This window comes from Mus musculus, chromosome 4 (assembly GCF_000001635.26).
Source record: "Mus musculus strain C57BL/6J chromosome 4, GRCm38.p6 C57BL/6J".
NCBI lineage: Eukaryota > Metazoa > Chordata > Mammalia > Rodentia > Muridae > Mus > Mus musculus.
Window position 1 is genome coordinate 132330924 of NC_000070.6, and position 23154 is coordinate 132354077.

The window sequence follows — 23154 nt, forward strand, 5'->3', positions numbered from 1 at the left end:
AAGCAATAAAAGCAGAGTCCCTCTCAGACCTAGAGGCTGAGCTGCAAAGACATGACTCAGAGAAGCTGTAAAGACTGACCAGCTGCCTGGAAGCAGAAAGCAGCTAAGCTGCCTGAATTCTAAACCAGGGTCACTTAGAAAGGGAACTCTGACTTCCTAAGCTGTACAGTGAGCTGTCACCCATGCTGGGTAAGTTGTGTCACCTCTGCCCCAGTAAGTAATCCCCAGTAAGTTCACTGGTTCACCAAATGAGACTTTGTTGGGATCTGTAATTTCATGTGTTTTGGGCTCCCTACCTGGGGTGAATAGATGTGCCACACAACCCCCAAGGAAAAGGCTTAAATACGCCAGTGGTCGAAAATGCAGGCAAATCAGTAAGAACTTCTAATAATGTGCTCTACTTAAAAACTGGAGGCCGGGCATGGGGGTGCATGCCTTTAATCCCAGCACTCGGGAGGAAGGGGCAGGCGGATTTCTGAGTTCGAGGCCAGCCTGGCCTACAAAGTGAGTTCCAGGACAGCCAAGGCTACACAGAGAAACCCTATCTTGAAAAACCAAAAACCAAAAAACTGGAATTTGGGCCAGGTGTGGTAGTTACATAACTTAAATCAAAAACAAAACAAGACAAAAACTCAGGAAGCAGATGCAGCTAGATTTTTGAGTTCTAGACCAGACAGGGACAAAAGAAAAAACCTCTGGTTTAGGATTTAAAAATTCTACTCCAAAGCCAGGCCTTGATTTCAGCACTCACGAGGCTGAGGCAGGAAGACCAGGTTGTCAGTGGGCTATGCTGAGAGCCTACTTAACAAGCTACCCCGTCTCATAACCATGAAGCAACTGCAGTGGCTTCTACTGCACAACTATCTCAAACACCTCTTGCCTTCTCCAGACTTTGGATTGGATGTATCAGCCATAACCCTAACAAAGGCAGGCTCATAAGCAGGTGTTCCTTTAAAGACAACAAAGCAACTCCATGGACACGCATAAAAACAAAGCCCATTTACAAAACTCTAAGTTTATTAAAGTGTTACAAGATTTTAATCTCCCCTCCAAAATATTATACAATTAAAAAAAATTCAAAACTATTTTCTCAGCCACTGTTACTTTCCTTAGGACCAGCCTCCGCCCCTCCACTCCTCCCTCAGCACCGTTATAAAACAACTCCCACCCCTTTCCCAATACCCTGCCTTGCCTTGACTGCCCAGCCGAGCCCAGCATGGCTATCCAGTCCTCTATGGCAGAAAGGCTGATGGGGAAGGGACAGGTGACACCCAAGGGATACTGGGATGCCTTGTGCTTTGGGAGGACAGTTGGTTTTTTTCAAGTGGGTCAGTGTTTTTGCCCATGGACACCTGTTTAGAGTCAAATATTTGGCTTAGATCACTCAGAGCCTTGAAAAGCCTTTGTCCAGATCTCCCCAGGCATGGGTCCATGACAACTGGATCCGATGACAATACAAACCATCTGTGTCCTTGTAAACTACTGTTAGGAACAGAAAGAGGCTCGTGGTAAGCAGGGCTTCACAGAGTCCCAACTTTTCAGAGTCTGGGCAGCAAAACCCCGGGGCAGGATGTTGCACGTAGTCTTAAGCTACCGTTTTGGGTTTTGTAGGTAATGAGCCAGTGCCAGCTAGGACCACAGGAAGGAGGGTATCAAAGGGGAGGGGGGGAGGTCTAATAAAGTAAGCAAAGATCCTTCTGAGGTCCTCCTCCCATCCCCACACATCCTACAAGTACCAGTATGTTCTAGAAAGAGGACGGACGAAACAGAAGAAAAAGGATTCTGCTGTGGTGATGGGAAAAGACAGGAGATGCTATCTGTTCAGGGTTGGAATCTGTAGCTGGCTCTTTTCCTGTCCTGAGAAGCTGAGCTGGGGCCAGAAGCCAGGCCCACAAAGACTTCATCAGCTCTGTGCCTGGTCCTTAACTAGTAAGACCGTGTGCTGGCCCCCACTGGACACAGTTAACACCACACGGTTCTCCAGCTGTTTGCCAGTCATTTCCACAGGACTCCAGGCATCTTCATCCTGCCCGGTGCCCAGCTGGTAGTTGGTGCCCATGCCCCAGGCAAAAACACGACCTGCAAGGGACAGAAATAGAAGCAGCTATCTTTGGGGTCTGCAGCCCTGCGTTTCCACACCAGGAGATGCCTGGGACATGGTGGTGAACTTTGGCCTTGACTAATAGCAGTCTGGCAAGGTCCCAGCCCAAGAGTTCAAGGGAGACTGGAGAACCAGGGAGCTTATGCCCCCCTCCTTTGCATTCTCTTACCCCAGGCACAGCACCCAGCACCCAGGGGGCTACGTCCTGAATCTCTGTTCTTGAAACCCACCACCTTTACTCTGCTCAGGACGCTCTTGGGTTTGTTATGCCACCCTCTGGTATGTTTTTTTTTGTTTGTTTGTTTTTGTTTTTGTCAGGTCTCATTATGTAGCCCTGGCTGGCCCAGAACTCACTATCTAGACAAGGCTGGCTTCAAACTCACAGAGATGTGCCCAACTCTGCCTCCTGAGTACTGGGACTAAGTGTGTGCCTCCCCCCACCTACCCTCCCCTACCCTCCCAATCCCATCCCTGCTTTCACAGAGGACTGAACCTCCATGGTGCAGTGCAAACTCCACTTCATGAGGAAGTCCTTCCAGATAAGCACAGACACCTTAACCAGCCTGAAATCTGAAGGTTTCCTGGCTATGCACCTTTCTCAGGCTTTGGCTGCTATGTGTCAACACCCTCTTCTGCTGGACAGGCCAGGACCCACATGGTAGCTCACAACCATCATTAACTCCAGTCCCAGGGGATCTGGTACCCTCTTCTGGCCTCTGTAGGCACCAAGTACATACACAGTAAATAGACATACATGTAGGTAAAACAACATAGACATTAAAAAAAAATTCATGAGCCAAGCATGATGGAACAGACCTTTGATCCCTGCACTCAAACGGCAGAAGCAGAGGCAGGTGGGCCTCCATGAGTTCCAGGCTAGCCTGGTCTACATGGTGAGACTCTGTCTCAAAAACAAAAGCAAAAACATGCCAGAGCGTCTGAGAGTCAGTGTCAAAACTGTGTCATCTCTAACACTGCATCTGACTCCCTGTGACAGGAGATACAGCACACCAAGGAATTTGCTAGATATCATGACCCCCCCACTTTCCAAAACCCAACCAGGTCTGAGGAGCCCCACTTACCATCCTTGGACACAGCATAACCCACAGAAGCCCCACAGGCCACTGAGGAGACCACGGGCAGCCGGGAAATGAGGGTGGGTATGCTCTTCTCCTCAGCACCCTCCCCAAGGCCCAGGCGCCCGTACTCAGCCCGGCCCAGGCTGTACGCCTTCCCTGTGGGAAGAAGGAGAAAAGACCATCAGCCGGGGGCATGTGCTAAGTAAGATGAATGCACACCACGGGAGGTAAGACTCTACACAACTCCCCTGTGCCTTCATACTCGGAAGCACCACGACAACCCTCATGGATGCAAATCTATGTCTGGCCCAAACCACAATCCTAGTGATGCGGCTCTTAGGGACTACTGTCCCTAAGATGCAGAAGACATGGGAGTCCTACCTTCCGAATCCATGCAGACTGTGTGATGCTGGCCACCGGAGAAGCCTACCCAGGACTTGGTGGAATTCTTGAAGGATGTCAAGTTTTGAGGAATGAAGCAAGATCCAGTGCCTGGAGTCCCTGTTGTCAAGGGGGACAGAGTTCCAGAAGCTTCTCTGCCACCCCCAGAAATGCCACCTTATATCCACCACGGCTCCAAGGGGGTCAGACTATCCCGGGACTGGAATCCAGGCACTGAGTCAGGTCTGAGGAGGACTCACCGAGCTGGTGATAGTTGGAGAGGCCAAAGCCATACACGTGGCCCTCTCGGGAGATGGCAAAAGTGAAATAGGCGCCACAGAAGGCATCCTGGAACCGCACACGGCCCCGGGTCCCCCTGGATTTCAGCAGCACACATCTGGGGACCAGGAGTCGCCCTGTAAGTATAGAGGAAGCCAGGGTCAGTGACAAACACAGGGTATTTCCCAAAGGAGGCTAATCAGGGTCACCCTTGATTGGCCTCCTGATCAAACACCCTGCTCAAAAATTTAACTCTTGAAATGAGAAGCTTAAGGGGAACTTACCCTGCGCCAGATATTTTTCTGACCAAGACATTTCTCTCTTCACAGTTACCAATTAGGGGCAGGGAGGTGGGGGAGGAGCTAGAGATAAGGAATCAGTCCCCAAAGTCGGAGCCCCATCCCTTCGAGATTATTTACTGGCTGGTCTAGAATTCAGTATGTATACCAGGCTGGCCTCAAACTCAAGAGAGACACATGCCTCTCTGCCTCCCCAGTGCTGATTTTAAAGGTGTACAACACCATGCGTAAGGCCTGATTTTAACCAACACTGGAGGTGCACTGGATATAAGCCAACACAGAATCCCACCTGCCTTTCAACTTCACCAGGGGAGGGCTTACCAAATCCTCCCACCAGAGGTACCAAAGCCACTTACCAAGGCCCTGACGGCCACCTCGGTTGGCAAATAATTCAGGTACACGGCCCAGCTGACCTTGCTCCCCACAACCCAAGGTGTAGAGGTCGCCATCGTTCGTGAGCATCACCAAGTGGTCGTTCCCTGTGGCGAGAGCGGGCACAGGCAGGGCCTGTCTAAGACCCAAGGCTGAACAATACCAGCCAGCTCCTGCCCCGGGTGCCCAACACTTCCCTGAGGTGAGAGCGGGCACAGGAAGGGCCTAAAACCCAAGACTGAACAATGCCAGCCAGCTCCTGCCCGGGTGCCCAACACTCACCCGAGGCCACCTTTACCACGGGCGCATCCAGCTGCACTTGAACAGGTACCATGCTCTTCTTCATGGGCTCCAACAACCCGATCACACCATTATTGTCCTAAAGAGAGGGCCAGAGGCTCAAGCAGCCAGTCCTGCGGCTCTGAAACGGTCAAGAAAGCTGCTTGGCAGTGAGTGACAGCGGATATGGACAGAGAGACAGCAGCAGGGGCCTGGCCACACATGGAAATCCTGAAGAATGGAAATGTCCAGAGTCTGCGAACTGTGTTGGGGGGCGGGGGCAAACCTGGCTCTAAGGAACTTGCTGAAGCAGCAGGTTCTTGATCTATCTTCTTGCAACATGTCATTCTAAGCATTTCTCTCTTTCCTCCTTCCTTTTTTTTTTGAGTTAAGATTTCTCTCTATAGCCCTGGCTGTCCTGGAAGTCACTCTGTAGACCAGGCTGGCCTTGAATTCAGATATTGGCCTACCTCTGCCTCCCAAGTGCTGGGATTAGAGGCGTGCATCACCACCTCCAGGCTATTCTGAACATTTCCGTGTTAAAAACATCCTCATAATTAAATTTTTTTTTTTACAATGACTCTACGGACGGGCAGACAGACTTTGTAAACCCAGCACTAGTGGGTGTGAGTTAAGATCTTTGCGTTTGAACCTCATCCTCACAGTGAGTTCCAACCCAGCTACACAGTGTGAACCCAACTCAAAAGTATCAATGTGGGTCTGGCATAGTGGCCACACTTTTAATCCTAGAGGCAAGAGGAGCTTTGTGGGGGCTGGAGAGATGGCTCAGTGGGTAAGAGCACCCGACTGCTCTTCCGAAGGTCCTGAGTTCAAATCCTAGCAACAACATGGTGGCTCACAACCATCCGTAACGAGATCTGGTGCCTTCTTCTGGAGTGTCTGAAGACAGCTACAGTGTACTTACATATAATAAATAAATAAGTCAAAAAAAAAAAAAAAAAAAAGAGGAGCTTTGTGAGTTTTGAGGCCAGCCTGGTCTACAAGGCAAGTTATAGAACAGATAGAATTACATAGAGAGACCCTGCCTCAAAAAATAAGTAAGTAAATAAAGTGAATGAGTAATTGCTTTTATAGTAGCCTTAATAAAGAAATAATCATAAGATTCTGCTTTGTTTTTTAATTTACTTTTAATGTCCCAAAAAGGCCAACCGGCATTGGCCCTCCTGGACCCTGAGTTGTAACCAACTATAAGTTGCTATGTGGATGCTGGAAACCAAACCCGAGTCCCTCTTGGCATCTCTAGCCACAGCACTGAAGCTGTAATGCCCTACCCTGGGGCTATAGCTCCCTTGACAGTGTGGGTCCTTGCCTAGCACCCACAAAGCCCTCCTTTGGATCTTCTTCTGCACAAGAATGTGAGCTGTATTTCCAACACCCAGGAGATAAAGAAGGAGAATCAGAAATTCAAAGTTATCCTCAGCTACATAGTCAGTATGGGGCTAACCTGAGATACACAAGACCTCATCTTAGGGGAAAAAACCTACAAACAAACAACACAAAGATTATGCCGGGCAGTGGTGGTGCACGCCTTTAATCCCAGCACTTGGGAGGCAGAGGCAGGCGGATTTCTGAGTTTGAGGCCAGCCTGGTCTACAGAGTGAGTTCCAGGACAGCCAGAGCTACACAGAGAAACCCTGTCTCAGAAAACCAAACAAACAAACAAAACCACCAAGATTACACCCCCTGCTTTAGAGAGACCAAGAAGTGACATTTCTCAAACCCACAGACCTTTCTCTCAAAGACTCCAGAAAGGGGGTGCAAAAGAGAAGGAGGCAGGAAATGAGCCTCAGTGGCTTCCAAGGCCAGCTCAGCCCAGAGGCAACCCTGACCCATCCCTTCCCAAAGACACACAATTCATGCATCACTCTCAAGCACATAGGCCGTGGAGTGGACAGGCCCATACGAAGATGCCAGGGATTAGAATCCGGGCCCTACCCATGCATGTGGATCATTTGGGGATCCTGAGTTAATTTCTGCCTGCCAGCCCCAGTCTTACCCGGAAAGAGCCCCAAAGGAAGACACGGCCGTCTTCGGTGAGGGCTGCTGTGTGACTGTCCCCCGCTGACACTTGCACCACTTTCTCTTGCAGTTCCACTTTCCCAGGGACCATTTCTGAGCCTTCGACTGAAGTGTCCCTTCCCAGGGCACCCTCGTCATTGCAGCCAAAGGAGTAGACCTGTGCCCAGGATGTCCCATTAACACAAAGCCTGGCCCTGTGGCCTCCTTGCTTAGGCCCCTCCCTGCTTCTATAGCCAGGTTCTGTTCCATACCCTTGCACCCAGGCCCTATCCAACCTGTCCCAACCCTCTGACCTACCTGGCCACTTTGGCTCAGACACACAGTATGCATGCCCCCGGCCTCAGCCTGCACAACATCCTGCAGAAGGGGCACCAAGGCCGGCTTCTTCCTCTCCAGCACACTTTCACCCAGCCCCAGCTGGCCCACGTCGCCCTGGCCCAGTGTCAGCACCAAGCCTGGTTCTGTGTTGTGGGACCTGTGTGAGACTAAAAGGTGGAGAAGATAGCCCCTGAGTGTATAGGATGAGGGCAGACAGCAGAGGTCATATCATGGACTCTGGGATCGTAATGGCCAGGGGTTCAAGTCCTTGCTCTGTCAATAGGCCATAAGTAAGACCTTTGTGGACCTAAGTTTCTCCCTTTGTGAACAGAGGATGACAAGGGTATCTGTCTCGTAGGGATTTTTTGAGGATTAAAATCCATGCATGTTATTGACACGAGAAAGGAAGAGAAACAAGGAGACACGCCACACAGTGAAATGGATCTGGGCAAGGCACCAGGACAGTGAAGAGACAATTTCCAGGTGAGCCCATTTTACAGGCGTGATCCACACTGCCAACCTTACTAACCGGTTGCTCTACCAACATTAGCTGGCTCTGCAGACCTCCCATATTTGGAAAAGCCTGTTGCCCTTGGAGGCAGAAGCAGGCAGGTCTCTGTGAGTTCTGGGATAGCCAGGGCCATCCTATCACAAACAAACATCAAAAATAGAAGACACCATTTTACAGGATATAGAACAGAGGGTCAAAGCCTTCCTAGGTCATAAAGCTAATTACCAGAGTTTGCTTAGGGCAACTACCTGGTATCAGCTCCCATCTGAATGACCCTCTACCCCCAGGCCGTGATTTCCAACTCCTGGCCATGGGAGGAAAACAGACTGACCCTTCGGTCAGTATTCAGCTGACACTGGCAGCCTCAGAGGAACGGGAAGGAAGGCACAGTAAGAACGAACCCTCAGATATATTTGCAGAGGTGTGGGCCAACCAGTGGGTAGTGCAAGGCCTTTTGGTAGCCAATCAAAGCCTGCCACAGCCCTCTAGTCAATGGCATTCAGTCCCCTTCCCATGGGTGAGGCCCAGCTGCCAGGGCCACTGCTGCTGCACAGAGGCTGCACTGGGCAGGGAGCCATCTGGTTGGGTTTTCTGGTCAGTTGGGCTTGGCCCACGGGCACCTTGGCACGAGCGAGTAGCAGGACCGCGATTACGAGTGTCTGCAAAAGACAGACACTGTCTGAGCGTGCGCCTACGCTCCTCCCTCCCATGTTAGGGGTCAATCTCCCTCGACCTCGCAACACTCTGGGGTTACAGGAGAGAGGAAAACGACAGAACAGGCCCCTCAAACAAAGCTGGGACGTTATCTCCTCTAATTCTCAACGACCCAGGATGACGGAGCCCTTGTCTCCATTCCATCAAGGGAGGCTCTCAGCCTCAGCCAGATGAAGTGACCTGCCTGTGGTTACAGTGACAACGTGGCAGTTAGGAACCAACCCACATCTAAAAGCCCAGTAGGTCCAAGAAGCTCGGGCTTTCAAGCTGTTAATTCAGAGCAAGGGGATCTGAGGCCGAGGACTTTTCTGATTATCGGGGGAGAAGACCGAAGTGCTTTAGACGGGCAAAACCATACATGCGTGTGGGGGCCACGTTCTAGGATCTTGGTTGGGGTTGGGAGTACCAACATAGCTTTGAGGGCTCTCTGATGAGCCTTGGCTTGGGCCTTTTTTCTGACTGCTAAAGAACTGAACTAGGGGAGGTGCAGGAGAACCCCCGGTTGAGCAGGGGCCTTGGACATCTAAGCCCCTCACAGCTTCAAGCCGGGGAGGAAGGAGCGTAGGCCCAGATGTCTCACCGCTTTGAGAGAATACTCAGAGCCCAGAAGGGATCCCAGCCAGCTCACCTTTCACCTTCTTGCTTTTGGGGATGGCATCTTCTGGGGGTGACCTTCTCTTAGCTATGCGCTTGGGTGGCATCTTCTTGTCCTGAAAAAGAAAACCCAGCCAAATACTCCATGTCAGAATAACAAACATTGTCCTGTGCATATTTATCAAAGCCTGAAGAATAAGAGGATTCACCCAGCAGTCACACACAGCTCTTGACATCTATCCCAGAACTGTATGGACTAAAGGCGGGGGATGTAGCTCAGCCCCATGAGAATCTGCCAAGCCAAGTCCAATCCCTAGTCTCTCTCCAGCACTTCACAGACAGCCTGGTGGCACATGCCCAGCATGATCTCAGCACTAGGTGGACTTGAGAAGAGGTCAATCAAAACTAGCGGACTGGCCGCACATGGGAATATCCATGAGGGAATCATACAAAGCCATCAAAAATGATATTACTAGAAATGAATCTATCGAACGGAAAGATAGTCCTTGTGACAAAGAAAAGATGACAGGAGCTGGGTGCGGTGCCTATTCAAGACCCAGCACTGCAGTACCCCAAATTCCAGGCCAGCAAGTCTCAAACACACAACCAACCAAAACAAATAGTGCAGGCCTTTAATCCCAACACTCACTCAGGAGACAGAGACAGGGGGAATTTCTGGTCTACATAGCAAATTCCAGGCCAGCTTGGGCTATACAGGGAGACCCTGTCTCAAAACAAAGCAAAACAGCAAACCAAACAACACAAAATCAAAACGCTCAAGCCCAAGCCACGCCGTCTGAATGCTGCTGCTATCCATTCTAGTGTAGTAACAACTATTATTTTGAAATAGGGTTCACTGCAGCTTTAGATGTCCTTAAACACTTCTTCCTGCCTGCACCCCCTAAGCTGAATTTACAGGCATGTGCTCCCACAAGTAGCTGCCATGCAGGGTTAAATGAGCTGATACAAGGTGCTGGGGTGTGGCTCACGGGCAGAGCACTTGCCTAGCTTGTCTGAGGCTCTGGGCTTCATGCCATAACAGGAAAAGAAGTTTTAATTCAAATAAAGCCAGGTTAGGTGTCCACTTTTAGTCTCAGCACTCGGGAGGGAGAAACAGGCAGATTTGGTCTACAGAGTAAGTTCCAAGACAGCTAGCTGGGGATACATAGAGAAACCCTGTCTCAAAAAATCAAAACAAAAATAAAAATAAAGAAATAAAATAAAGCTGAGAATGGTGACACATACCTTAAACCCCAGCAGACTAGCCAGCCCAGTCTACATACTGAGTGCCAGGACAGTCAGGGCTTTAAAGAAAAGGCCCAGACTCAAAAACAAAAAAACCTCAATCAATGAAAAACGGTCCTACAGTAAATGCTTGCTCAAGAAATTAATGTTGCCGGGCGGTGGTGGTGCACGCCTTTAATCCCAGCACTTGGGAGGCAGAGGCAGGCAGATTTCTGAGTTCGAGGCCAGCCTGGTCTACAGAGTGAGTTCCAGGACAGCTAGGGCTATACAGAGAAACCCTGTCTCAAAAATAAAAAAAGAAATTAATGTTAGTGGTACTATGGTATTTAGGGTCTTCCCCATGTAACACTGAGACCTAAACCTATCAGAATCTAAGCTAGCTCACTCACTGGTCCTTCTTCTGACAGACAGGAGTGAAAACTCTGCTCAAGGCAACAAGAGCCCAGCAAAAGCCCTTCTCAGTGTCCCCTGGGGATCTGGTCAGCACCACCCCATGCCTCCTCCCAGCTGCCTCCTCCCCGCTGCCATCACCTCTATGAGGCTGATGCCTCAAGGCTTCCCAGTTGTCAACTCAGAAGGTATGGACTTCTGACTCAGAGGGAGGAGACCAATGCATTTTACACAGGCCCAGATCCTGCAGAGCCCCTGTAGGTTGTGGCTGGCCCAGCTCTGTCACGAGGCGGCCATTCTGAACTTTGACCAGCTTCCACTCTTCCTGCCATGGGACCCTCCCCTTCCCCCACACTGAAAACGGGACCACTGGGAACTCAAGTTATCTTCCAGGACTCAAGTTTCCTCAATCTTTAACAATCCTTGGGGTTGGTGAGATGACTCAGTAGGTAAGAGCACTGACTGCTCTTCTGAAGGTCCTGAGTTCAAATCCCAGCACCCACATGGTGGCTCACAACCACCTGTAATGAGATCTGGTGCCCTCTTCTGGTGTGCCAGAAGACAGGTACAGTGTACTTATTTATAATAATAAATAAATCTTCAATTCCCAACAACCAGATGAAGGCTCACAGCCATCTGTACAGCTATATACTGTACATAAAATACTCATATACATAAAATAAATAAATCTTTAAAAATAAAGGAGATGACGACCTCTTAGGGTGGATAGAAGCCTACACCGCACACCCCTAGCAGAGAGAGTGCTCAGACAGTGACACCCATCCCAGAGATGTTCTGGAGTGCCTGGGGTTGGGCTGAGATGCATGGCAAAGACAGAGGCGGCCACCCTGCTTCCTGTACTCAGGAGTTTTATCTTCAGGAAGAAAGTAAGCTTACAAAAGTCACACCTTAGCCAGGCAGCGGAGTTCTAGGACAGCCAGGGCTATACAGAGAAACCCTGTCTCAAAACCCCACCACCACTCCCCCAAAAAACATAAACGCACAAAAGTCACACCTTGTTCCCCTTCTCCCAACCCATCCTTCCTTCCCACACACAAAAAAATAGCTAAAGTTGGGCACGTTGGCAAACGCCTGCACTCCTAGCATTTGTGAGGCAGAGTCAAGTTGAGGATAGCCTAGGCCGCGTGAGACCCTGACTCAGAAGCCAAAGCAAAGGGATTGCTGTGCAAGCACGTGACCCTGACTTCAGAACACCAGCACTTACAATCCACGCACAGCACACACAGCACACATCCACAACCCTAGTGCAGGGTGGACAGCCAATGCACCCAATGGCGGAGCTCCGGTTCAGGGAGAAGCCCTGTCTCAGGAAGGCAGAGCACAATCAATGAAGACAGCTGTCGCCAAGCCTCTGACCCCCACATGCACATGCAGTCCCTCATTCGTGTCCGAATGTACAACACGTGTATGCCACACACAACAAACTCAACCCAGTCCAGAGAACTGAAGACACAGTCGCTCCTATTTCATGGTTGAGGAACTGGACACTCGGAAAGGTAAATTCACTTGCTCACGTCCATACACCAAAGGACAGGCAGGAAAAGCACACAAGCATTTTTTTTTAAAAAATAGGGAAAAAAGTCTGCCATTTGTGGTGGCACACACCTGTCATCCCAGAACACAGGAAGCTGACCAAGACTGACCAGGCCACAGAGCAAGACCCTGTCTCACCCTTGCCACCCAAATACTATAACCCAGGTTGGAATTTAAGATGGCCCAAGCCAAGTCCCTTAGAATTCCTGATGGGTTTGGCCAAATTCAAAAAGCAGAAAGCAAAAGTCAAGGGAGGGAAAAGACGGCAGCTGGGATTTGCCTAGAAGGACTGTAGCCGGATCCAACAGGTCCCCCACTGAGAGGAGAGACCCTGAGATACCCCAGTTGTCTTTGAGCCACACATTCCTCATCTGTACCTGGGCAACTCTAGATACTGCACAAACCCAGAAGCAGGGCAGGGAAGGGCAGCACCTTCCAAAAGGTGGGGCCAGCTGGGCGCGGTGGGCAGAGGCAGGGTTTGTGATTGCCACACTTCAAGGCCAGCCAACAAAAATCTAGTGAGACATACCCTGCTTCAAGAAATGAGCCAGGACAACAGGCGTGGTGGCGCACACCTTTAATCCCAGCACTCGGGAGGCAGAGGCAGGTGGATTTCTGAGTTCAAGGCCAGCCTGCTCTATAGAGTGAGTTCCAGGACAGCCAGGGCTATACAGAGAAACCCTGTCTCGAAAAAAAACCAAAAAACAACAACAACAAAAAAAAAAGAAATGGAGAGATGGCTCAGTGCTGGCCACTCTTCAAGACCATCCAGGTGTGGTTCCTAGCACACAGGCTGCTCACAGCCACCTCTAACTCCAGTCCCAGGGGATTCAATGCTCTCTTCTGGCCTCTCTGGGCCAATGCATGTGGTACCTGGGCATACATGCAGGAAAGCACTCAAACATACACACACACAACCCTAAAAAGACTTGTCTTCTGTCACTGTAATCACACCCCCTACTTCCACTCCCTGGGATTCATCTTCAGGGAATTTAAAAACTGGGAGAAAAACGGACAAGACTCAGAATAAAATCCAGGAAGGAGTCAACTTTCATTAATAAGCACCTACGGTGTATGACCCCGTTAAGAGTTCAGACCTGTCCCCATGTCAGGAATAGAATTGCACACCATCCATGGGTGAGATGACAGCTGAGAGGATGCCCCCCATACACACACACACACACACACACACACACACACACACCCAGGACTGGAGCTGCTCACAGCCTTACCTGCTAAGTCAAAGGGGTGGGTAGACTAGGTTAGACAACCCACCAGGAGGAGGGTTTTCCAGTTACTCCCACTTCTGGAGCATTTGGTAACCCCAGCGGTGGTCCCTCCCTTCCCCCCACACTCAGAACTTTCCAGCTAGACTTAGGGAAGAATATCTCTGTGAGAAAGGCTACCAGGAGAGAAGGCAAAGCCTGGGCAGGCTGCTGCTGTGTGCGGCCAGTAACTAACTGAGAACTGAGCACGCTCAAGCCACACCAGGAAGTCCATCACCCAGGTCCAGAAGTAAGTGATACAGCCTCGGGCTATCTGTTAATTTTTTTTTCCTAGAGAGAGAGGGGCAATAGTTCTGGGGGATGTTTGAGTAACTAGCTTTGCACAGATTATAGGACACATTACTTTCCCTTTAAAGGCAAGGAGACTAAGGTTTAAGAGAACCTAGTGGGACCTGCCCGATCCAGACTCCTGCTCTTGGTTGCCTCTGCAACCAGAACCTGGTGAATCACTTCTAACTCATCTTTTCTGAGCTCCATTAGCATGCTCTTCTTGGGTGACGCAGCCTTCTCTGTATCCTCCACACCCTCCCCACAAGCACCAATGTCTATGACCCAAACTCTTCGAGTGGTTGCATGTGCTGTATGTACCCCATGTCTGGATCACCCTGATTCTGTTACCCCAAACATATTAAAATCTCACCTGGAAAGCTATCCCCAACCCTCCACAGCCCGGTTACGGCTTCTGCTTTGGAGTTTCCGGGTCTGTTTCATACCCTCAGCTTGTCCCACGGCACACGTGGTCGGAGGACTTAATTTAGGATGAACCAAAGACGTGGCAGCAGCGACGTTCAAGTTCCACGGGCATACTTTGCTGATCTCAGGAGACCCTAACTGTGGACCCACGGAAGACTCGCCTGGGAGCCCCTGCGTCCCGCAAAGGTCACGGAGACCCGCCTTTGTCACCATTGTTCCCCAGCGGCACGGAACAACCGGGTGACACGGGGTTGAAGAGGGTTAAGGACAGGCCACGGTCTGTGAACGCTGCTGGCCCCTCCCCACCGGCGGCTCCCCAAGTTCCCCGCCGCCGCGCGCGCCCGGGTCCCCGCGCATCAGTCGTTTGAATCTCCCGCCACGGAGCGGAGTGCGCGCCCCAAGCGCGACGGCTAAGGGGCCCGAGCGCCGGCGAGGCGGGGCCCACGCGGGCCGGAGCTCGTGCGCCTGGAGCGCCGCCGGCTTCACGTGCAGCCCGCCATGTAGGTTGCGATCTCGGCCTACCACGACCTCGCGCACCTCCGGGTTTCCCGTCCCCAGGGCTCCCTACGAACCGGAGCGCGACCTACCTCGGGACAGGGCGGCCACAAGCAACTCCGGCGCTCGGCGGCCGGCGGTGAACTGCCCCGAGCATGCGCTCTGCGGGCCTCCGGCCGCGACCCTGGCCAGAAGGGAAAACACAGAGCCGGGCGGCCCCTGGCGGCCACCGCGGGAAGTGCGAGCGGCTGCTCCTAGTTTGTACACAGCATTCTGTACTTGGGAGATTTCCTCCCCAAAGTGGGATGAGTGGACAAATAACCAACTGGAGGAACTACTAGAATTCCTGTTTGTTTAGGAAAATCTGGTGCGTGAGGTCTGCACGGAACAAAACAAGGCTGATGGTTCTTGTTTTCAAATTATATATGCAGAAGGCTCAAAAGACCCCAATCTATACAGAGCCATCTGATTCAGTCTAGGTAGGGCTCAGGAACGGCTAATTAGTCTAAGTGGAAGAGGCATTCAGGATGAATAACATTTCCTTATTTATTATATGTATGAGTGCTTTTCATGTAGGTACATCTGTGTACCACGTATGTATACAGTTCAAAGGCCAGAAAGAGAGCATTGGTTGCAGTAGAACTGGCGTTACAAATGGATGCGACCTGCCATGTATGTGCTAGAATGGGATTCCCATCTTCTGCATGAGCAACAAGCACCCTTAACCACTGAGCCATCTTTCCTGTCCCAGAGAGGTGACATTTGCAATGACAGAGAGTAAGACATGTGAAACTGCCATATAGTCTGAAAGTAGAGGGTAAAGGTCTAGTCTACGGGGACAGTGTGTGATTATGGGAAGGTTCTGCTCACAAGATGAAATGTTCACAACTTTAATGGACTTTGGGTAAAGTGTAACCAAGAATGGAGAGGCAAAGAGCAAGCAGGAAGTAGATTCGGTAATGCCTGGGTTGGTGGCACCGCCTACAATCCCATCATTCCAGAAGCTGAGGCAGGAGGGATACATAGTGAGATTCTATCCCATAAAGAAAGAAGAAGAAGAAGGAAAAAAACCTGGGGCGAGAAGAGGGGCACTGGTTGTAGTTCAGTGGCTGAGTGCTTTGTCTAAGTGTGCGGTGCAAGGCTCAACTACAAGATAGTAAGGGAAGGAGGGGGGAGTAAGGGCTGGGAGCAGGAAAAGATGACTCAGAGCTGGGAATTGTTGGAGTTGGGAGCTAACACCAGAAGCAGAACACTGTGAAAAATGGCTTAGGGCTGGAGAGATGGCTCAGTGGTTAAGAACCCTTGGCTGCTCTGGCAGAGGTCCTGAGTTCAATTCCCAGCAACCACATGGTGGCTCACGACCATTTATAAAAGGGATCTGATGCCCTCTTCTGGCCTGAAGGTGTACGCACTCCTACACTAAAAAACAAATTTAAAAAAGGAAGAAGGAGGAGGAGGAGGAGGAGGAGGAGGAGGAGGAGGAGGGGCTGGAGAGATGGCTCAGCAAGTAAGAGCACTGACTTCTGAAGGTCCAGAGTTCCAATCCCAGCAACCACATGGTGGCTCACAACCACCCGTAATGAGATCTGACGTCCTCTTGCGAGTCAGAAGACAGCTACAGTGTACTTATGTATAATAATAAATAAATCTTTGCTGGACGTGGTGGCGCACGCCTTTGATCCCAGCACTCGGGAGGCAGAGGCAGGCAGATTTCTGAGTTTGAGGCCAGCCTGGTCTACAAAGTACAAAGTGAGTTCCAGGACAGCCAGGGCTATACAGAGAAACCCTGTCTCGAAAAACCAAAAAAAAAAAAAAAAAAAAAAAAAAAAAAAAAAAAAGAAAAAAGAAAAAGAAAAACCAAAAAACTCTCACTAAAATCCTTACACAAGCAGCCCTATAAGATTTAAAGTGTCCCTGAGGAGAAAAAAAAAAAAAAACATTTAATTGGGTATGGCTTTCCTGAGAGCAGTGATCTGTACAGAGTATTTTCTGTGTTTTGCAATCACTTCTGACTCCAAGTTGTCCTAAACTGACATTTTTAGCATTTTAAACAGTTTTCTTTATCTTTATGAGAGAGGGTCTCACTGGGAGCCCCTCCTGTCTCTAGCTCCTTAGAGATGGGACTAAAAAGATCTTCCATCACGCCCAGTTACTAAAGAGCAAAATTGGCACCTGAAAAGGGCTGCCAGCTGGGGGAGGGGTCATTCACCATACACAGCTGTCACCTACCATTGTGTCTGTTCCTGCTTGTGGAGGTCAGAGGGCAACTCTCAGGACCAAGTTTTGTCTTCCCACTTTGTGGGTTCCAGAGAGCAGAGTCAAGCCTTCAGGCTTGGCAGCAGACACCGTTACCAACAGAGCCACCTCCTTTGGACAACTGCTTGTCAGCTGCATTTCCCCTGCTGTGCAGTGCCAGCTCCAAAGCGACCCCCTGATGTCGTCTTACCTTTTCAGGTTGACTTCTGCTTCCATCCTGGCCTCCTCTCCTGGATGGTAAACTGTGAAGTTTCTCCAAGCTTCACCCTGGAAACTGAGGTCTTTCTCCAAGATGGTATTCATTCACATGGCTTAATGTAATTATAGAAAAAGGCCCATCACTGATCTTGCCTTATAAATGATTTTTTTTTATTGTTTTGGTAAAGCCTCGGGCTATCTTCAAACTCCAAATCCTAATTGCTTCAGCTTCCCAGTGCTAGGACTGCACCAAGCCTCTGTCCCTCAATCTCATTTTGTTTTTGGTTTTTCCAGACAGGGTTTCTCTGTGTAGCCCTGGCTGTCCTGGAACTCACTTTGTAGACCAGGCTGGCCTTGAGCTCAGAAATCTGCCTGCCTCTGCTTCCTGAGTGCTGGGATTAAAGGCGTGCGACACCATGCCCGGCTCTCACTGACTTTTAAAATCCACTTATATATTTTATGTATGAATGCTTTATCTGCAGGTATGTCTACATGTCAGAAGAGGTTATCAGATTCCATTATAGATGGTTGTGTGCTACCATGTACCCGTAACACTACGTCAGGAGTAGGACAGGAAACACTAAAAGGATGAAGCCCTTCATTCCAGAGCCTGCTGGAGTCCCTTGCCAGCTAAGAATTCCAGTAAACATTTGGTGTGAAGGTTGTCTTAGAGATATGACCAAGTAAGACTTAAAACAGGGCCAGGCGTGGTGGCACATGCCTTTAATCCCAGCACTCCGGAGGCAGAGGCAGGCAGATTTCTGAGTTCGAGGCCAGCCTGGTCTACAAAGTGAGTTCCAGGGCAGCCAGGGCTATACAGAGAAACCCTGTCTTGAAAAACAAACAAACAAACAAACAAAGACTTAAAACAGGGCTGGAGAGATGGCTCAGCAGTTAAAAGCTCTGACTGCTCTTCTAGAGGGTCAGAGTTCAATTCCCAGTAACCACATGGCGGCTCACAACCATCTGTAATGAGATCCGATGCCCTCTTCTGGTGTGTCTGAACAGCTACAGTGTGCTCATATGCATAAATCTTATGGGGTGAGGTTGGGGACTTAAAAGCAATGAATGATGCTTAAAGTCTGCACATATATGAACTTGGGTATCACCCTACTGCCTTCCCAGATGTGCATTTTCTGGGTATCTCAATACTTACAGTAAACTTATAGGGTATTATCTGTCATGATCTTATCCAGTGCACCCCAGGAACCACCCATGGTCATTCCCATTTCTCAAGGGACTTTTTGAAGCCCAGCTGTGTGTGTGTGTGAAGACAATTAAGCAAGGGCCTGCTCCTAGAAGCCCATGTACTAACCCTTTCCCAGATTAGACCGTGCTTAAATCAGTGATCTTCAACCTGAGTCACAACCACTGTGGGAATTGAACTCAGGCAGTGTTCTTAATGGCTGAACCATCCCTCCAGTCCTCAAACCGTTTCTTTCTTTCTTTCTTTCTTTCTTTCTTTCTTTCTTTTTAAGATTTGTTTATTTATTTAATGCATATGGGTACACTGTAGCTGTATAGATGGTTGGGAACCTTCATGTGATTGTTGGAAATTTTATTTAGGACCTCTGCTCGCTCTGCTTGCTCCAGTCAACCCTGCTCACTCCGGCCCAAAGATTTACTTATTATAAAAAGGTACACTGCAGTTGTCTTCAGACACACCATTAGAGGGCGTCAGATCTCATTGCAGATGGTTGTGAGCCACCATGTGGTTGCTGGGACCTCTGGAAGAGCAGGCAGTGCTCTTAACCACTGAGCCATCTCTCCAGTCCCCTCAAATCATTTCTTTTTAACTATGTCTGTCTGTGTGTGGGTTTGTGCATGAGGGCCCAGTGCATGCAGACTGCAGAATAGGGTGTTGAAGCTTCTGGGGCAGTTACAGATGTGAGGCTGAGAACCAAACTCCAGTTCTCTGAAAGAGCAGCCTCTTAACCATCTAACTCCATTTCTAGGGGATTCCATGCACATGGTACACAAACACACAGGAGTCATTCACATGTTAGTAGGGGGCTGAAGACATGCCTCAACCATTGAGAGCACTCTCCCAGGGGATCCAGGTTCAATTTTCTGCACCACCCACATGGCAGCTCACAAGCATCTAACTCTAGTTCCAGGGGACCTGACACTTTCATAGTTATAGAGGCAAAACACTGATGCACAAATTATATATTTAAAAAGCCTTTATAAAATAATAAATCTTGAGAAAATGGGGGAAATCAGCCCAGTGTTAGCAGTGCAGGACCTTAATCCCTGAATGAGGGAGGCACAGGGGGGCAAATCTGAGGTCTAGAGCAGCCTGGTCTACAGAAGGAACTCCAGGATAGCAAAGCTACACAAAGAAACCCTGTGTTGAAAGACAAAAAGGAGAGTCCCAGAAGTTGTCAGTCATTAGAGGGGTTTTGGGACCTTGTTTCTGTTTAGGGTTGAGCTATCAACTTAATGTCAACATTGGGACTTGAACTCAGGGCCTCTCAGATGCCAGACTAGTGTCCTAACTTTTAAGCTAGCTCAGATCCCCACCAATCATTTTTGTTAAATACTTGTGTACATACTGTCCCGATACATACCTGCGTTCAGGAAGCCAGGATGTTACATGGATACTGTAGTAGGTGCTCTAACCATTGAACCATTCCCAACCCCATTATTCTTATAAGACCTTGTATATGACTGGGTAGTAGTGTGGCACACCTTTAATTCCAGCACTTAGGAGGCAGATGGGAGTTTGAAGCCAGCCTGGTCTAGAGTTCCAGGTCAGGACTACACAGGCTATTATAGTTTATTATAGAACTAGACATTTATAGTTCTGTGCTCTTTACTGCTGAGCCATCCCACCCACTCTATCCAGTTAGGTGTGTACCAATTACGACTGCTAAGATTCCCTATCTTTTGCAGAATTTCACCATGTAAACCTAGAAGGCTTTAAATTTGACAGGTCTGCTCTAGAGTTTAGGAACTAATCTTTCCTACTAATTTAGGGCATCGCGCACTCTAGGCAAGCACTAAGCTATACTCCCAGCCCTGTGTCAAACAGTGAATTGTAAGCATGTTGTATACATGGGTAGGACATCTGAAGGTCACCAAAACAACCATTAAATTTTGGCAATCAAGGGTACTTGCACAAGGGAAGAAATAACACTCTGAAGCACTTGGCCATGGTAGTGGCAGGCAGCTCATCACAAGTGAAGAAACACAGGCAGAAATTTCTGCTGTACCTGGAAGACCAGGTACAAGAAACAAGGGCAGGTGAAATGGCTTTTTACTTTAAAAATCAGAGGTCTGGGCTGGCAAGATGGTTCAGCAGGCAAGAGCAGCTCTTCTGAAGGTCCTGAGTTCAAATCCTAGCAACCATGTAGTAGCTCACAACCTAAATGGTATCTGATGCCCTTTTATGGGATGTCTGAAGACAGCTACAGTGTACTTTCATATAATAAATCATTCTTTTAAAAAAAAGTAGACCTAGGGGCTCCACTAGCCAGTCTTGCAGCTCCATTTTGCTTCACATCCCTTCTGGTCTAAGTGCAAACACTCCCCAACCCCAGAGGCCACCAATTCTCACACCCATTTTCAAGAACAGGGAAACACAGCATCTCTAAGGCCTACCTTCAAGGTATCTCCCCAGTGGCCCCATCACTGAGGGTCTTAACTTTTCCATGATCAAGGCAGGCAGCAGAGTCATCAATTTTCCATTATGACCTAGGGACCAGTCTACCTCATATCATAAGGCCCCTGTTAGGCCTATCCATGTTGAACTGCTTGGGACTAACTTCCCACATAACTCATCCATTCGACCAGTTTCCTATCTCACACTCCAGAGCAGAGGAAGGAACAATCTTAGTATTTGGAGGGACCAAGCACTCACTCAGGGTTTATCCTGACCCACCTGCAGCCTTCTGCTCACACACACACATTAAATCACAGGAAAAGACATTCAAATGCTTTAATTCAGATTTTAACTTATGACAATAATCTTACAGAGAATGTGGGAACAGAAAAATGACATATATGGTTTATATAATATGGTCTGGGGGAAACCTGTTGGGACCTCAAAAAATGAGAACCATGGTGAAGGTTCTCAAATCTAGACATAACCTATCAAAAGAAATGTATTTACCAGAGTTAAGTAGGCAGAAAAGCTTGCCCCAGCTTCTAATGGCCGAGGCTGTAACAGACAAAATTTTAGCACGCTGTATATAATAACTATTCAGTAGGTGCCCCCGCTGATTCTCTTCTTTCCTGGAAGAGGGGAAAAAAAAAACAACACAAACATCAGGTTCCTAAAGTTGACATACCAAAAGCCTTAGGAATTTAAATTTTTGTTTCCTGCATGGTTTGTCTCCTCAGTCATGGTCCACGGGACTCTGAGAAGTCGTAGGAATATGCAGGCGCAGACTCGAAAGCCCAGCTTCATCTCCAACGTTGTGGAAAGGGACTGTACATCACCGGGCAATGCCCTAAGCTCCCGTTCGCCACTAGGACAGAGCCCGGGGAGAGTGACCTCCCGGGATATCCACGTTGGAATGTCTGGTTAGCACCCAAACGTTTAGTCAACTTCAACAGGCGACTACACCCCCCCCCCCCACACACACAGTGTATATCACTAATAACGTACACATGGAGCAGAAAGCACTAAGCCAGCCTCAGGGTGAACGTACCTCCATCAACAAAGTACCTGAAATCATTGACCGGGTCTGCAAGAGAAGACTTTAATCAGTAAGTTAAACCCTTAGAGTACTCGGACGCACCCCCAGATTGCATGACTTAAAAAACTGTTTCCTGCATGGTTTGTCTCCTCAGTCATGGTCCACAGGACTCTGAGAAGTCGTAGGAATATGCAGGCGCAGACTCGAAAGCCCAGCTTTATCTCCAACGTTGTGGAAAGGGACTGTACATCACCGGGCAATGCCCTAAGCTCCCGCTCGCCACTAGGACAGAGCCCGGGGAGAGTGACCTCCCGGGATATCCACGTCGGATAGTCATGGTAATGTCTTTTTTTTTGACAAAATGCCACAGGGTCCTTTTGCCAGACCTCCAGCTGGAGGAAAAACCCCAAAAACGCCTGTCTCCAGAGTGCTGTGACTACAGACTTCAGCCACCTTTTCAGATCTTGAAGCAAACAGAACACAACACCCCCATCGGAACCAAACTATCCAGAAATTATCTACCTAAAAAAGGGTCCTCTGAAAAATGGGAGATTAATGAACAAAAAACTGCAGAAATCCCGTTACAAGGTGAAGAGAAAGTATAACTGGGAAGCAAGGCGAAATGATTAAGTTAAAACCGAACGCTGGAAGGCGGCTAACACTTCAAATCACAAGGCAGGAACCAAAGACCCTGTCCTCTTAAAGTGAACATTAAAGGAAAGTGCGTAGACCAACTCAGTCTCCCAGGCAATAATCCTGCGAGCGTTGGGATCCCCGAAAGAAAACGGTTACTGGGCTCGGAGGCGCGTGACCTCACGCCATGCTCGGCTAGTGAGCCCGGCCTCCCACACCGGGTCCGCCCAGCCGCGACCCTGCCTGTCTGCGGAGCCCGTGCGGGACCGCGCGGGCAAACCCTCAGCAGCCGAGAGCAGCGCACTGTACTCACCAAGAACAAGCACACCAAGAGAGCGACGCCTAGAGAGACAGACCCGCGCCGACGCAGCCATATTTATACCTTAAGTAACGCCCGGAAGTCAGGCGTGGTCGACTATGCCTGCGCCTGCGCAGGGTTACGCTCACTTAGAAGCATTGGAAATGCGCTAAGGCTGATGGGATCGAGAACTTTTACCCTACTAAGGTGTTGGCGGTCTTAGCGTGAAATTGTTGAGCTTGTGAGGTTTGTCCTCTCGGCCTGGATACACTGGTATATGCAAAATGAAAAAAAAAAAAAAAGCCTAGAGAAATATTTTCTAGATTCCAGAGTTTGAATCTACTTTGTTTGTGGAAGGAACAGTTGATACAGAACATAGATGCTACAATTAAAAACTTCCCATGGAGGGGGCCTGAGAGGTGGCTTAGTGGTTAAGATTCCTGGTTGAAGGCGGGAGGGTGGCGCACGCCTTTAGTCCTAGCACTCAGGAGGCAGA

General features: G+C 49.3%; 1 protein-coding gene, 1 long non-coding RNA gene and 2 other non-coding genes across 5 annotated transcripts, besides 2 other annotated features; all 4 read right to left on the reverse strand.

Moving 5' to 3' along the window:
• Positions 1–995: 995 nt before the first annotated feature.
• Positions 996–14827, reverse strand: Rcc1 (regulator of chromosome condensation 1). 2 transcript variants are annotated; one of them, NM_001197082.1, is made up of 11 exons: positions 14723–14827; positions 9002–9083; positions 8280–8318; positions 7128–7315; positions 6808–6987; positions 4794–4890; positions 4496–4618; positions 3822–3977; positions 3562–3681; positions 3184–3336; positions 996–2079 (listed from the first exon to the last, which is right to left on the reverse strand). In NM_001197082.1, the coding sequence occupies exons 2-11, from the start codon at positions 9072–9074 to the stop codon at positions 1904–1906; spliced, it is 1305 nt and encodes a 434-aa protein (NP_001184011.1). In that variant the 5' UTR covers positions 9075–9083; positions 14723–14827; the 3' UTR covers positions 996–1903. The 2 variants fall into 2 exon arrangements, with proteins under 2 accessions (NP_001184011.1, NP_598639.1); NM_133878.3 differs by lacking the exon at positions 8280–8318.
• Positions 14382–15229: a transcriptional cis regulatory region, noted in NCBI's record as "promoter|chr4:131900285-131901941 (MGSCv37/mm9 assembly coordinates) targeted for CRISPR interference". NCBI's record gives its function as "positively regulates expression of Rcc1 and negatively regulates expression of Trnau1ap in mouse ES cells" and the evidence as "EXISTENCE:mutant phenotype evidence [ECO:0000015][PMID:27783602, PMID:31784727]".
• Positions 21010–22763, reverse strand: Snhg3 (small nucleolar RNA host gene 3). Its single transcript, NR_003270.2, has 3 exons — positions 22674–22763; positions 21740–21775; positions 21010–21320 (listed from the first exon to the last, which is right to left on the reverse strand). It is a non-coding gene; the product is annotated as a small nucleolar RNA host gene 3 (long non-coding RNA).
• Positions 21399–21603, reverse strand: Snora73b (small nucleolar RNA, H/ACA box 73b). The gene has a single exon (NR_028513.1). It is a non-coding gene; the product is annotated as a small nucleolar RNA, H/ACA box 73b (small nucleolar RNA).
• On the reverse strand, positions 21852–22056 carry Snora73a (small nucleolar RNA, H/ACA box 73a). Its single transcript, NR_028512.1, has one exon. It is a non-coding gene; the product is annotated as a small nucleolar RNA, H/ACA box 73a (small nucleolar RNA).
• Positions 22502–23021: a transcriptional cis regulatory region, noted in NCBI's record as "promoter|chr4:131909305-131909851 (MGSCv37/mm9 assembly coordinates) targeted for CRISPR interference". NCBI's record gives its function as "positively regulates expression of Atpif1, Phactr4, Rcc1 and Snhg3, and negatively regulates expression of Ptpru, in mouse ES cells" and the evidence as "EXISTENCE:mutant phenotype evidence [ECO:0000015][PMID:27783602, PMID:31784727]".

Excerpts from the sequence above, each read along its gene's own strand:
- Rcc1 (NM_001197082.1), bottom strand. The coding sequence starts at position 9,074 with ATGCCACCCAAGCGCATAGCTAAGAGAAGGTCACCCCCAGAAGATGCC. Across the intron at positions 7,316-8,279 it reads TGCTACTCGCTCGTGCCAAG|TCTCACACAGGTCCCACAAC; the intron begins GTGCCCGTGGGC and ends TCCACCTTTTAG. Across the intron at positions 3,337-3,561 it reads AGTCTGCATGGATTCGGAAG|GGAAGGCGTACAGCCTGGGC; the intron begins GTAGGACTCCCA and ends TTCTTCCCACAG.